Source organism: Diplotaxodon limnothrissa, linkage group LG18 (assembly GCF_057381915.1).
Source record: "Diplotaxodon limnothrissa isolate DT_005_m linkage group LG18, D_limnothrissa_male_GT1.1, whole genome shotgun sequence".
In the NCBI taxonomy this organism is placed as follows: Eukaryota; Metazoa; Chordata; class Actinopteri; order Cichliformes; family Cichlidae; genus Diplotaxodon; species Diplotaxodon limnothrissa.
Window position 1 is genome coordinate 24,146,222 of NC_140613.1, and position 15,773 is coordinate 24,161,994.

Here is a 15,773-nt window from a genome sequence, read left to right on the forward strand (position 1 = left end):
TAAAAAGCTCTGTACCCACCAGCTGCCATGAAACAAGGTCAGAGAGACCCAAGAGGCCACCAGCAGAGAAGAAAAACAGACTCTCAGGCTAAGCAGGCTGTGCCCCAAAATAGTTACTATCCAAGAGTGGTGGAAATCAGAGTGTTGCACTTTCTATATTTAGCTTTGCACACGGTTTTTAAACTGCCCTGGTGAGAGGCCCGAGGTCTCTTCTCTCCCAAGTAAGAAATACATACATGTCTAATGAGAGGAAGTAGCCCCAGATAACACTATGGACATGAGAGGCCAGCATCGGGTTTCTATTCTGCATAAATCTCAGCATGGATAGTAGCAAGGCTATGCAGCACGGCATGTTTTTATTGAGATATTAGTACAGTATTGGACTGTAGGAATGCTTCACTTTATTAATTTCAGTTAAGTCTTCATACAAATGTTGGAATATTAATAAAGACAGTTATCAAAATGCAGATTTTGACAATTAAATTAATCTATAAATGGTACAATAAGGCTGTTACAGAGTCACTGTGAATGGACAGAAATTAGGACATGGCAGTGGTCATCTGAATTTTTTCCTTAGGAGGCATACAGGACTCGTTTATTGCAAGTAAGAAGAACTGACAGCTTAGACAAAAATCATAAAAAATAACAATACCATTGATAGTAACACTAGATCTTGCTGATTTGAAGACCTGAAAGTACCCTTTGGAGAAGACAACAATACCAAAACTGCTGAAAAGCGGAGCACCTGGTAAGTGAAACACAATTTTAACAAGTTCTGCTCGTGACATGTAGACAAAACCCGATGGCACAATATTGTTACAAATCACTTTCATCCCACAGATAAAAATTGATAGAAACATCTTTAAAGAAAGTACTCCCAAGTTAGAATGTTCTTCATCATACAAGGCAAACATAAGTAAGGCTTTAGAGTGAAGAAGATTTGAATTAATACTATCTATTCTGTCTTTTTTTTTTCTTATTGTAAAATTCACCATAGCAGATATTTTTCTCCCAGCAAATCACAACATACAGCACATGCCAGACCGACACCCTCCATCCCCACAAACACAAAAGTGGAAAACTAGAGCAGTTTTAAGAGAGTGGTTTAAAAAAAATAAAAAGTAAAAATAAATCAATGCACACACATTACGCCCACCTGGTGCCAAAACACTTAAAGATAATGATGTGCACGTTCACTTGACTAAGACACTTGTGATGAGCGAGCAGGCGGGGCTGACACTGAGTAAAGATCGCTAGCACGTTTTGTCGTGAGCATCCTAAAAATAACGTACCGCAGAAAGTTTTTACAAAGGACGGCTAAAACAGTCAAATTCAGACACCATTAAAAATATTTCTAATATGCAGTGTCATTGGTTTTCTTGGTCCCGGCTTTTCATTACACAGTGTTGCTTCATGTAAATCTGAATCTGAGCACTGATTATCTTTGACCAAAGGTGTTCATATGGAATGAATATCAACATGACGGTTCATTAAATCAGCTAAAGGAAACACTATACAAGGTAATTATACTGCAAGGAGATTTTACACTATCAGATTACAGCTGTAGTACCAGAGAGGAACAGACTGAACTGAGCTGGATGCAGATTACGCAGAAGCAGCTGGGGGCTGCTGCAGCTGGGATGGGTTGTAAAATACTTTGCGTTACTGGAATTTAACACTAAGTGTTACTGCTCCAATCCAAAATACATCACGGTAACATCTGAGCAGAACCCGCCCCTGAATTTAGTAATCCAAACCGTACAATACCGGTGGCACCTCTTTCTGAAGCTCTCACTGTTCTCCTTGGATGACACACTTTAAAGGGCAGGAGGGACACTTTGGCTGCATGAACCCATTTAAGGCAAACCAGGGAGATGAGTAACAGTCGCTGCCCACCGGAGATGACGTTGTGCACATATCAGGAAAGACCAAAATCCATCACTGAGGATTGCAAGTGCTGTTGGGACATTTCGACAAGGATATCTGCTTTGATATTACGTACTTGGAAGCAACGTTTTGTTAGTGGTTAGAGCTCAAACTGAAGAATGGGTCAATATTTTCAGTGAATAATACAGGGCTGCTGGAACAGGCACACAACACATGGTTTCTGAACACATGGTAATGATTCGATCCCAGTCCACTCCTCCAATTTCTCCCAACACAAAGAAATACAGGAACATTAATAAGCCAAAACAAACAAACAAACACACAAAAGAAAAAAAAAAAACAGATAAAGGCTAGGTGACATCCACTACAATATAGTGCAGGGTTTTTTTTCCTTGAAGGGGTTGTCTGAAGCAGGGATGCCCGTAAGGAGAGGGTCATTTCTGGCGTGTTCGGTGCAGTAGTTCATAAGGTCTGCAGAGGCCTTGGATACCTGTGGAAACAATAAAAAATAAGTAAATAAAAAAAACATCACATACGAATGGAGAGAGCTTTTAATGGATGTCTTTGTTGCAATGCGCAAGCACACAAAGTCAATCCATTTGTAAACACAACACATATTTATGTACTGCTCAACAATTATGTTCAAAAGCTTTGGATCTTTAGACTGGTTTTAGAGTACGGCATCACATCTATTTGAGATGAACATGTGAAATAAGGATATCCTTAAAAACTCCAAGCACCACTGTATCTAAACATGTGACCATCGTGTCTGTCTCTGCCAGGTTTGATGGAGTAAAGACTCTGAAAAAGGAATACAAATCACTAAACAAATTGTAATTTGTATTCCACAAAGTGGCTCAAATTCACGAGTTATCATCCAATGCTATTGCTTGTGTAGAAGCAACAACTTTTAAGAGAAGCAGTTGTGTGATTGGCTGGTTAATCCCATGTACACACCTCACATTTGGCCAAAAACAACAATTTTTCCCCACACTCCATTCATGTTATTCTGCAGAACATAAACATGTTTTTAAATGTGTATTTTATTTGTTAAGGTATCTCGTAACATTGAACATGAGCAGTTCACTACACTTTGAGCCATTAATTCTATTTTATTTTATTTATATAGTGACAAATCATATGTAAAGAGAACATTACACCCCCCAGAGCAAGCACCCCTGGACCATATGTTGTTGGTGGAACAGATACATAACATAGAACAGGAGAGGTGGCTTGAATGAGGCACTGTACCTTTATCCTCTCAATGCTCGCCTCTATTCTCAGCTGGTTCACCGTCCGTCGGGCATGGGCGATGTTATTGGAAGGGTGAAGCTTTGAAGACATCCTGGGCGATGCAACACTGCAAGGAAGAATGGAAGATGACTGGATGAGGAGGAAGAAACAGATAAAGAATGCAAATATGTTTTTGGTAAGAATGCACTGATGTAAGAGGCCAATAAAATCTAGTTTTGTTTTCAGTTCCTGCACTTCTATCGAAATGATGATTCCAATTATTGGCACTGAATGTGTCTCAGGTGTTCATCACAAGCTATTAAATGATTTGACCTTATGTAATGCATGTAATGTGTTGCATACCAACAGCTCTATAGCACACAGACAGGCCAAACATCCACATTTCCTTTGAAATATGCAAATTTTGTTTTGCCAGTGCATACTTGCAGCAAAAGTATGTGAGCTGCACACACTCTGCTACCTAAGACAGTTAATGAAGATCAGAATATGCATGATGTGTGTGTTTGCACCAAAGGCCACAAAGAGTTCAGAGTTTTTCTGATAATCATTAACACACAGAGCGAACAAGCCCGGACATAATTCACAATCCAGCTCCGATGTCGCTCTTGTGCTCTCTTGCTTCCTTTTATTGCCACGTGTCTGTGTTTCCCATAAAAACAGACTTATTTCCTGTAACATCTTTGCATAACACACAAATGCCTTCTTGTGACACACCTTGCTTTGACCAAAACCTTTCTCAGCAGAGAACAGGAAGCCTAAAGTACAGCTTCTCAGAAGTTTGTGTCGAAAGTTTGTGCAAACTGTGACGTTTAATTTAAATTAACAAACAGTGTGCGTGAAATATATAAATCAATCAACCTGTATGCAGTTACAAAAAGGCAATGCTTTTTCATTCAGGCCTTTTAAAAGTTGCCTTAGAGCGTATTTTTGGTTTTTATACTCTAGTTTTAGCTAAGTACCTACAGGGCTCTATTTTCTGCTTTGCAGAGATACCCTGGCGTTAAAGCAAAATCTTTACTGATTTAGAAACATGCAAACAGAAAAATACAAACAAGTATATTATTATTACTATTACTACTGTGTTTATGTTTTGGTGCACAAATGCTCCAATTACTGCATCCGCTCTGAATGGGCACAGGATTGTGTAACGAGGCCTCGGTCACAGTAACTAAATGATACAGGAAGGTGCTGTAAACGAGACACACATGAACTTGCAACAGCCACAGACAGTCCTAAAGCCAGTTTTAGTCCAATGCAAACATATTGCAGAAAATGTTTATTTTATTAGACCCTGTCTGCAGGATGTAGTCAGTCCAAACAGCGTCTGATGCTGTAGCCAAATCACACTGCTTTTCATTTCAAGAACAAAGAGCGAGGGAGGAATAAAGACAAAAAACGGAAACATGAAGGGACGGAAGAGTTCTCCTGGGAAGTGCCTGATTGGAGTTTTATTTCCATCCAATGACAAGTAAAGACTTCAAAAGAGTGAGTTTGAGAGATGACTCAAAGTGCTGAAATGTTATTGATATCTTGTGAGACATCAAAGAGTCTTGCGTCACAATCTGAGAGGGTAGAGACATCCTCATCTTCCTCATAAAGGCGAGCCACCAAAAGGTGAAGAGGACAAAAAAATCCTTTTATCTAAACATTTTGAGTCCAAGTCTTTGTTTTTTTCTTCTTTTCAATGTGTGGAGGAATTTTGTGCAAGGGACATGCCCAGGCTTAGATTTTTTTCTTTTATTATTATACTGAAAGAAGCAAAGATTTTGTTCCTCACTTCTTGACACTAAAAATCTCCACAGGTATAAAGTTCCAGACTGCACTTTTACTTCACCTGCTCCAGATGAGCTAGCATTTTCCTGCTTCCAGATAAAATATTCTGGTATCTTGGCACTATCAAGCAAAACCGACTGCATAGTGCAATATGCAAACACGGCCCAACAACTGCTGATCAAGTACTACAAAGAAATACTGCGATAGAATGAGAAATGCAAACAAGCTTCACACGGCAGGTCTGAAGTAAAAAAAAAACAACAAAACTTGGGCTGGTCCTTTCTCTCAAAAACCTCTTCCTGCAGAGAGGCTAATCATCCATGTCTTGAGTTAAAGACTGCTATTTCAGGTTCAGCAGCAATTACACATTCTGCAAAAGAGAATAAAAGGGCTCTTAATCACAGATCAGAGGTGCAAGTAAAACCAAAGCAGATTTAAAAAGGTACCACATTTTATTTTGCTGCCAGCGTAATTCAGACAAATTAATTTAAAGGGTTTAAAGGGAGATTTATTCTGAAATTTTACCAAGTTTTTCTCTTTTCTGTATAAATGATGCTGTGCTATGTTAAGTGATCGTAACTTCTCACTTTTCTATGTGCACACTGTGTCTTAAATAAGAAAACTTCCATCATTCTGCTCACAAGTATGCAGTCATTCAGGTGTGTTTTAAAGATATTTCCAGGATTGGACGTCCTAGCTAATTCACCCCAAGATCAGAAGAACTGCAAACAACCCAAGAGCTAAATCTCAAATACAAAGTCTATGTCTGAACACACCACAAGCGTTCTAAATGATGCCCTTTCGATGTACAGAGTGTTGATCCTTGGCCATAATGTTTGGCCATAATGCATGCTGTGTTTGATGAAAACCATCAGGACAAACAACTCCTCCCAGCTGTCAAGCACGGTGGTGGAGGCATAATGATTTGTGCTTGTTTTGCAGCCACAGATCCTGGGCACCTTGAGGTCGACCATGAACTCCTCTGTCCATCAAAGTATTTTACAGAAAAATATGCATAACGACACAAAAGGATATCTGTGTAGCTTCTCAGTCATCCAGGTCATGGTAATCTAAGGAGCTTGGAAAGAAAAGAACAGTTCCTTAGAGCTTCTTCAGAACTGAAGAAGCTTCTCAGATGAAAGGTGAAATGTCTTCAAGAAACTTAAAGATGTCCAGTTGTTTTTCTTTTCAAGCTTCAAGATTACACAAAAGGATACAAAAAGAATTTTTCTGTAATGTTATATCTGTCTCACAGAAAAGATAGCACCCAGATTCGTTGGCCTAATGAAAGATGTCGACTATAAAAATTTGTTGATGCAGAATTTTATTGTCGATGCATCATATCACATAAATCTGTTTATGTAACTGCAATACACTGCAGGAAACTATGTCGCCAAGGCAGACAATATAATTCTGTTTTGTTCTGTTTCACTAGTACTAAGCACAGGCGTTGAGTTCGTCTTTTAATGAGGCTCATGCACCTCTCAAATGGCTGAAGTCATGACAGAGAGCGACTTTTCCATTGTTCTCAGCTGCTGGGAACATCATCTCAAAAATAAGCGAAAGCCCCACTGCAGAGCTTGTCCACTGCAACTGTGAATCCATGATGAATTCATCTGTTAACGTTGGTAACTTGTTATTTTGGAGTGGAAACTAAATCTTTTGGATTTAATGTGAAAATTTATTTGAACTTATGGACAGAAGCCATTTTAGTTTCCTATTTTTAGTTGTTTTTTTTTTTTGTTTGTTTGTTTAAATACTACTAGCACTTTAATTTGTGTTACTTAATACACTGATTATTTTAAAATTAATTTCCTGAGTCGTTATCTTAATTTGCTGGTGATTCACAGGTGGAAGGAATAAGGTGGGGAAAGGTACCTGGAGCCTGGAAGAAGAGATCTGCTCACAGGAAGTGGAGATAAAAGTTGTTGAAATAATCGTTGCATAATCAAATAATCAAAGAAAAACTTGCCGATTAGTCGACTACCAAAGTAATCTTTGCTTGCAGGTCTAATACCAACCCATTATTTAAATATTAGTTGCTGTCAGTAACCCTCAAGTGTAATAAGTATTTAGACTGAGACACTTTTAAAGCTTTGGCTCTCCACATCTGAAGCCTGGCATGTGAAGGGAACTAAAGAGACCTCCACGAATGTTATTTAAGATGAAATTAAGACAGAATTGAAAGTTTACTACTTTGTGTAGATTATTTTAATCAGCATGTGTGGTAGAAGAAAGAGGCAGGACTCCCATTGGGACTCAGAAGTGATTTCTGTAGGTAAAATGAGTCAAACAGTGCAGCCCCTGTGATGTGATGCCAGCTACCACCAGCAGCAGCCGGGCTGAAACTCTATGGGAGAGCACTGTGAGCATGAGTGTGTGGCATTAACCACCACCATGTACATACAGAAGCTGGGCAAAAAAAATTTACCTTCAAGGATCAGAAAAAGACCACCTCTTTTACAGCACAACACACATGCATACAAGCAGGCAGGACCACCTACTGCACAGAGCAGCATGGGCCCGCCACTCTGCTGTATCTTACACACACAAACCTACCCGCACACATGCCATTCATTAGCACGGTGTTCAAAGTACCAAGAACAGGGAACCATTATGAGTCAATGCTATTAACAGCAACACTCAGAGATGAAAAACTGTGTGTCTCACACTATTACTACACTGCAGCTTAAACCCAAAAAACCCTCTTAAAATCGGCTGACGAATACAAATAACATACATTAAAGGCTAAAAGAAGAGTCAGTCTGTGTGGTCTCTTCAGTGAGTGAGTATCTCGGGCTTTTTAGATTGGAGCAGCTTTTGTAATAAAGTAACACTGCTTTAGGGCTTAAGTATTGACAGCTGTACTTCACACTTTAACTGACATAAGGTGATGAGAGGCAGGCAAGGATCAGCCTTTTACGCATGGAAAGCTCTACATCTAGTTGACCCAAAAATGACAGATTGGTAATTGCAGACTGCGTTCTTCTGCAGATACACCAACTGGTACTGTCTTCGGTAAATGATCGGTAGGACCTTTTCAGAATGGGTGTTATTATTTGGGTTGTGGAGGAGCTGGAGGAAAAAATGTCACAGTAACCTAAATGCTCCAAAAGCTTGGATTATCTCACTCCTGCGCGCATGCAAATTTGATGCAAAAAACGAGTGCTCACAAAAAGAAACTCTAAATAAAATTCAGACATAAAAATACAGAGCTAAGCAAACCCATGCAGGCCAGGCCATCTGAGCATGGAGTTTATAGCATAGCGGTGAGAATATAGTAAAAGACTTGGAGGCAACTATGTCTTTGATGATTGAGAATGGATGTTTGTAGTGAAGGCTTTTGAGGTCCTTTTAAAGTCAGAATCCTTTAAATTTTTATCAAAGCAAGCTCAGCTTTCTGACGCCACTCCTGCAGCCACAGTGATCCATTCACTTTACACTGAGCAGTTGCAGTTACTGAATGTAGTTGTTTTACCAAGGGCAGATTCGACCTTCACAATACCTCCTGTATTTTTAGTCTCTGCTGATGCTAATACAACATTTCATTCTGACACAGGGAAACACATTTCATAAATTATTTTTTTTCCTGCAAGTACAGAACATGAAGGACATTACTGAACTGTCAGATGAAGAGCTGCAACCTAATCTCAAGTAAGGAAACAAACTGTACCGTGTCTTGCTGCCGTGTGGGAGCTACTTGTTTGTTAAATCAGATTGATCCTGCAATTACTTCTTCACTCATGCAACAATTTTTACTAAAGAAAAAAGAAAAGCATAGACCATGCGCTCTGATGTCGTGTTTCTGACAAATTGGCTGCACGACGAGTGCTTTCTGCAGTATTAAACTACATCTGCTGACATTATGCATGTGCAAGCTGCACATACATGATTATGCACAAGAGCCTCTTTTTTTATCTGCAAAAATATAAATCACATTTGATATGTGATTATTTTAAAAATACTTGAAAATCTACTGTCCAGACTGTAAGTGTTAGCACTTTGGGGTCCTTAGGGACTAGTAAAGCGCTATATAAATACAGGCCATTTACCATTTTCCAAATAAAGCAGTGAATTGTGAAAATGCAACATACAGACAGATGTCTGCAGCTTTGAAAAGAGTTTAAAGGACTCCAGCCACACGTCATTATACTAGCTGTTCCCCTTTCCATACAAACACACACACACACACACACACACACGCGCACTTAATCGTGGTATCTTTCTCAACTACAACCTTCCCCCTGCCAGTAGGAGTTTCCTAGTCTGCAGGCAAAGCTAAAAGTAGATCTCTCATACTTTGTGCTGCAACTCAGCACTTTTCCAGCTGAGTGAAAAACCGTCTCCTGCTGTACCTAAAACATGTCCCTCAGAACTACTCTGCAGCCTGCTTTACTATAAACACTTCCCTGTTCTCATAAGGTAACAGTGCTTATCAACCTTACTAATACTCAGTCATCAGTCCTGATGCTGAGTAAAGCGTGATTGTGTTTATAAACTAGAAGGGAGACTCTGGCTGCAGAGTTTCTCAGTCTGTGAAAAAGAAGGGGTGAGGCACAACACAGACGTGGTGAGCTTATACTTGTTTTATACTGTGAGAACCACAAGCCTGACATCACTACTTTCCCACCAGAAAAAAGAAAGAGGTACTTATTAGGCTCTGGTTTGTCTGTCAGCTGCTGTTTGGCAGTTAAAACAGCAATGATTTTGTCTGCCAAAGAGACATTAGAGACTTGGGACCTTTAACACAATTTATGCAAATTAACTGCACAACAAACTTCTTCTTCAGAAATGCTCATTAGCATTACTGTGTTACTGTAACATTTTGCAGGCCCTGACAACACACAATTTTGCCATTCTTGATAAGACTTATCATACGCAACAGCTGGTACACGAGCACCAGGGCATCTGCCATCCTCATTTATGAGCTTTGTTGAAACAACACATTGAGTCAGCAAGTCGCTTTGCAGAAATGTTCATTAATAATTTAGCATCGCAGGCTTAGGGTTAGGTAACTTTTTAGCCACATGCTAATGTAAAACATTTTATTTAAAAAAAGAAAAAGCTTCCTTTGTCATTGAGTTTCATACATTCAATTGTGCCCAACATATTCATTTTTTATAAGCTCTCCATTTGTGTATGCCAAATGGTTGAAAACTACACTTCCTATAATGCCATATTCAGTTTGCCTCTCAAAGACACCCATGTTAAAATGCCCAACTCTACAGCAGAATTAAACATGTTTACAGTTTGGTATTAAGAAAGGTTTCTTTTCTTTCCCTCCTTTATTACAACTGCATGAGACTGAATTTACCTATAATTCACCTGTTGAAATTATATAAAAGCATAAACGTATTATGGGTTGCATTAATAGAGACTTTGCATGACAAGGAGTTGATGTATAGGCCATAAGGTATCAGCTACGGGTTGTTTCATCTTAAGCTTCAGTCACAGGACCAAAGACTGATCAGTGATCATCTGGAATCCACTGGTCAACCAACAATCTGCAGTGATTGCTAGCCAATCAGCGGGGAACTACATACTTTTTTCCTTAGCAGCTAGAGGTTGCTAGGGGGCCACCACCACTTTCTACGTCTGTGCGATTGAGGCCTAATTTGATTCACTGTAATGAACCCTTCAAGCATCTTTGCCCTTGGGTTTCTTAGAGTATTGGTAATTCTTGGACTAATAAAATGCAGGTAATCAGATTAAAGACCAGTAAGTCTTTGTTTCAGACTTGATGGGTGAAATATTTACATTTTTCTTAGTTTAGAAAAATCTTAGTTCAGCATAATAGCCGTCTTCCATTATACTAAAATTATCAAAGAGAAACTCAAACCAATTGATGACATCACATTGGTTATATCCATCTTTTATACACAGTATGCAATGGATCGATAAAAAGAGAAGGATGTTAATCTAAACCTAAGCTTAACTCTAAATGCTGGTGATGCTGGTGACTTGATCGATGTTAAGAAATTAAGCATTTAAAGCACTTTGGATGTAGAAGGTCTGAACAAAAAAATAATTGATAAAAAAATTGAAGATATGCCCAAATTGCTAAATTTGGGAGGGTGGCTGCTGCTTAGTCACTAGTGATAAATGTATATAAGGGTTCCAGGTTTAGCATTTGCACATACATTGACAAGACACAGAGCTGCAGCACCACCCCCAGAGCTGCAGGTTTGGCTGCTAAGATAAGTGAAGCTGACTGACCCCACCCAGCATACTGGCTGCACACTCTGTCCACAGGGAATACTCGGAAGTTCAGTGTTCCTTATGATTACCAAGACTGCTTGATTGAGATCAGCTAACAGTCATTTCTATCCCTGAGCAATCAGATAGTTTCCAGGAAAAGCAGCAGGACCGTTCAAAGATTAATGGAAAGTTGTTCACATAAGACATGTGGTGCTAAACATAACACAGTATATTTCATGATACAGTTAAGTTCAAACCCACATACTATGGCTTCTCAGAACTAACTGCACAATCCTGTAACTTCTGCTGCAGACTGACTGGATCAACTAGTCTAATCACCTTGCAGTGTCTCCACCAGCAATTCAAGTTGCGCCTTACATCCATGTCTGCATAATAAATGTAATGAGGGCTTTTAATTAACTTAAAAGAAAAAAAAGGGTATCAAGTATATTTATCTTTGGCCAGTAAAGTTGATTTCGATTAATAGTTTCAGCCATGACAGTAGACACTGTGTTATATATACACATACATCTGAATGCTAGCAATGCAGAAAATCCACATAATCATCACTACTTCACATTTCAGGTGTCCTGAGACATCAGCATTCACGTGACTGCCACGAAAAGATGTAAACCTTCAAAGAAAAAGACAAACAACCTGAAAATATGATGCCTCCAGCCACAGCTGTTGCCAGTAAGGAGGCATAAATAACAATCCAGCACACCGGAGCAACCTGCAACACAGTCCCACAGTGTCTAGACAGAAGACTAGACTGGACTCATTTCTCCAGGGTTTCTAAATCCTGAATTCATGCACAATTACTCGAGGCTCATTCTTGTCCAAATAAAGTATGAATGATTCCTTGTTTCAAGCACAGACTGAATGGCTGAGAAGTTTTGCTGCAGAAATTGCAACTCAGCCCAGTTTTTCTACAAAGTCAATTCAAAAGCACTAGAAGCTACAAAGGTGCAAGGAAAAGCTGCACATGAAGTCAGATAAGTTGGGTACATCCATGAAACGGCAAGTAAGAGAATCAGTGTCCTTAAACATGATGTTATTTAGGTCAGGACTGTGTGAACATAGCTGCTGTACAGAGAGTGGCTGATACAGCGCACAAGAGGAGCGGCATTTGTGTCAGCGTCTCTGACTGCCTGACATAATGACAGATAACAATGATAATTGAGAGGACAAGCAGGACCGGTATGTAAAAACTAAGCAGGGCCAAGAACTCACATGACGAAAGAAGGCAATCTCAACCTAATTAGATTCCACTCCAGACACAGCTCACAGCCCAGAGAGCTGTGTTCACACACTCACTACTTGATGTGAGTGTGTGAAAAAAAATCTTTTTTTAAAATTACTTTTGTTCTTGTTTCCTTTTCTGTGAACTACGATTTTTCATCACGATTAAAACAATGGCCCAAATTCTGTCTTTGAGTTATTTGTCTTTCTCACACACACACATCACTGAGTCATGTGGCAAAATCTGGCTCCCAAACTGCTGAATGGGCTATTTTCAGCAGGCAAGGTCAGCCATGTGGTGGCCCGTGGCTATTGTTGACATCGCAAATTATCAGTTGTGCAATTCTAAATGTGGGTGTATGTGGTTTAAAGATTAGGGCTGAATGTCGACTAAGTGTAGCATAGGCAAGTGAAGGTTTAATAGGTACCTGCAGCAGGTGTGGTGGGAGTTGTGTTTGTGAATCCCAGGATACAGAAAAAAAAATCTGTGACCTCCTTAACTGCAGCAACAAACATGGGTAACATAAAACAGTATAGTGCATTATAGCATCTCAATTCAGATCAAACAGTTCTTGGGGAACAGCTGGAGGCAAGTATCCAATGGGAATCTTCCAAGGATTTTTTTCTGTTTGCATTTGCACTGCTAATAGGAAATAAGATGCAATAGTGTAGCTAGCAGCTGATAACGTAACATCCTTTTATTTTCTTGTGATACCCTTTCAACCAAGTCATTTTCTCTCTTTGCATTGCTTTCTTTTTGCAGTAGATGCATATTAGCAAGTTCAAGTAAAATGAAGCCCAATACAGCCTGGAGTTCATTAACAGTAATTTCTTCTGGGTATTGTTCAACTACTTTAATATTTTACTGATATTTACACTTTTTCCATAATAAAGGATACCTGTGCTGCATTCATGTGTTCAGCCTAACACCCTACACTTAATCTGGGCATATGTATGTCACTCAAAGTTCCTGTTATCCTCAGAAAGAATAAAAACCTACCTTTTTTATGCAAACACCAAAGATTGGGGGTACTATGCCTGAAGGTTCCTGGAACTAATAAAAGTTTCCTATATTAGACAATAAGTAGAGACAGCCTTGGGCTGTAACTTCAAGCAACCTTTCATATCAAAAGTGCAGTAGATAGTGATGTGCAGTATGGGTTGAAACAGATAAAACGATTAAAGGGAAGATCCAAAAAGATCACAAGTGGCTAACATGAGGGCCTCGAGAAAGAGTCTGCAATCTGCAATACGCTGAACGTAAGAGCAAAGAATGAGAGATATTTGGTCTTTCCATTGATGTAACTGTCAAATGGCTCCTTGCATTCCTTCCACAGGAGGGGCCAGAAATAATGAAACAACTATGTAAACGACTTTGTTGATGCTCAACAGCCTTTCAGACAGGACTCCTGGCTTTACATGCATGATGTCAAAATGCTAATAGCAGGACTTAAACTGACGCAGAAAGTTGCCCCAGTGATATTGTTAGCAGCTAGAGGGTATTCTAAAAATAGCCAGCAGCTCTTTGTTGGTACTGGCTGGTTGCAATTGGTTCAAGTTAAAAATGACACCCAACTGTAGCTGAATATGACCAATTTGGGCACCATCCAGATTAGCAAGGACTCGACAGCTTCCATGTAGTTGCCCGTGAGCCTCTGGTTCCCCAGTAATGGGTCATTATCGAGCCTGGAGCAGCCCAAAACAAACAGAGGCCTGTGGCAGATAATGCCCTCCGGACGTCATTGCAGACGCACAGAGAGTGACATGCAGGAGACATGGGCGACCTAGGCAGCGTCTCTCTCTGCGCTGCCCTCGGAAAACAAACAACATTGTTCTCCAAAAACTGAACAAAAGAAAGCTTAGTGCAAGCCGAGTGGAGTTTGCTGGAAATGGATGCAGGGAAGGAATGAATGGCGGGGCAGAGAGTTGTGTGCTTGCGACCGAGACTGAGGGAGAGATAAGAGTTTGTATGTGTGCAGGGGAGAGAGAGTTCAGCTGGAGAAAGCAAGCTGTGCAGCTGTGTGTATGTTGCATTTGGTCCTGTGCCAAATATCTGCTGCTAGAGACTGCTATAAAACTTAAAGCTATTGTGAGTGCTTTGCCTCTCGCCTCAGTCCCCCTTGCCTCTGAAAGCTACTATTCATGACGAAGGCAGAGAGATACTACACAATGGTGCTCCATTTCTGCCCCAACACTGCCTTGCCTATATGGAACAATAAACAGACGTATTCGGCCTTTCCAGGCGCCACCCCTGAGCTCAACAGACAACATTTATGTCGCTACTGCACCGATGGTGAAAAAGAAAAGGGCAAAGGTGTGTAGTTAGTTATGCCGCAGATTATGCCTGATCCCAGCTGGAGCCGATGCAGGAAGCGTTAAGCAACAGCATGCATGCATGGAATAATTGATAATGGCATAGACGTCACAAAGCTTATTAGAATACAACATAAAGGTTGTAAAGGAGATTGCTTTTTGAGCAAAGAGGAAATGGGATTAGTCAGCTGGTGACATAAATGGGGATGAGTGTGTGTGTGTGTGTGTAACAAAGATTAGGTGTGTAAGGAGGGGCAAAGTCCATTTATACAAGTGTATATCTGTAATGCCCCCTGTATGGCATTCAGGTATACACGTATATTATTTTAAAGCAAATTACTACAGAATCTGTTCTGAGGAAAGTTAAGCAAAATATAATATTCAAGTACTAAATCTTTTGTTGTTGATCAACAGCAGCCAACAGCCATGTAGATCAGGACAAAGGGAACAGTGGTGGAAAATGTGTGCGTTTGTTTTTCAGGATGCTCAGGTCAGAGAGAGAAAGAGAGAGGAAAAGAGAGAAAGAGGTTGAGAGAGAGGAGGGGAGCAAGGGAGGGCGAGCGCAAAAGAAAAGGGGACAAAGACAGAGAGATAGGAAAAGACAGAGGGAGATAAAAAGACAGACACATACAAAAAAGAAAAGAAGTAAGAAGAGAGGAAAAAGAAAAGATACATGGTAAATGACTTGGTTCTTCTTTCTACTCAAAGCGCTTTACCTCTCATCCACATTGTACAGGCATTTTTTTTCTGTGTAGAAGTGCTTTCTATCTAATATTCACACAGTCCTACGAGTTGCTCTCGATGCATTCGATATTGAATGCATCGAGAGCTCAGTATCCTTGGCATGCAGACTGGAGCAGCCAGTGATCGAATCACCAACCATCCTTGATGACCTGCTCTACTTCCTGAGCCACAGCTGCCCCTGCAACACACCTAGGCCCACCCAATAAACTGTAAAGACAGATATATATATATATATATATATATATATATATATATATATATATATATATATATATATATATATATCTGTGTGTGTGTGTGTGTGTGTGTGTGTGTTTTATATATATATATATATATATATATATATATATATATATGCATGT

General features: G+C 39.8%; 1 protein-coding gene across 1 annotated transcript in view; it reads right to left on the reverse strand.

Annotated features, from left to right (window-relative positions):
- Window positions 1-391: 391 nt before the first annotated feature.
- Window positions 392-15,773, reverse strand: part of gng12a (guanine nucleotide binding protein (G protein), gamma 12a) — a 37,427-nt gene continuing 22,045 nt past the window's right edge. The window contains exons 2-3 of the mRNA XM_085377310.1: window positions 3,139-3,247; window positions 392-2,377 (exon numbers count right to left, since the gene is read on the reverse strand). Coding sequence (XP_085233436.1) covers window positions 2,252-2,377; window positions 3,139-3,231 — 219 coding nt within the window. The 5' untranslated portion in view covers window positions 3,232-3,247 and the 3' untranslated portion in view covers window positions 392-2,251. The remainder of the gene's footprint in view (window positions 2,378-3,138; window positions 3,248-15,773) is intronic.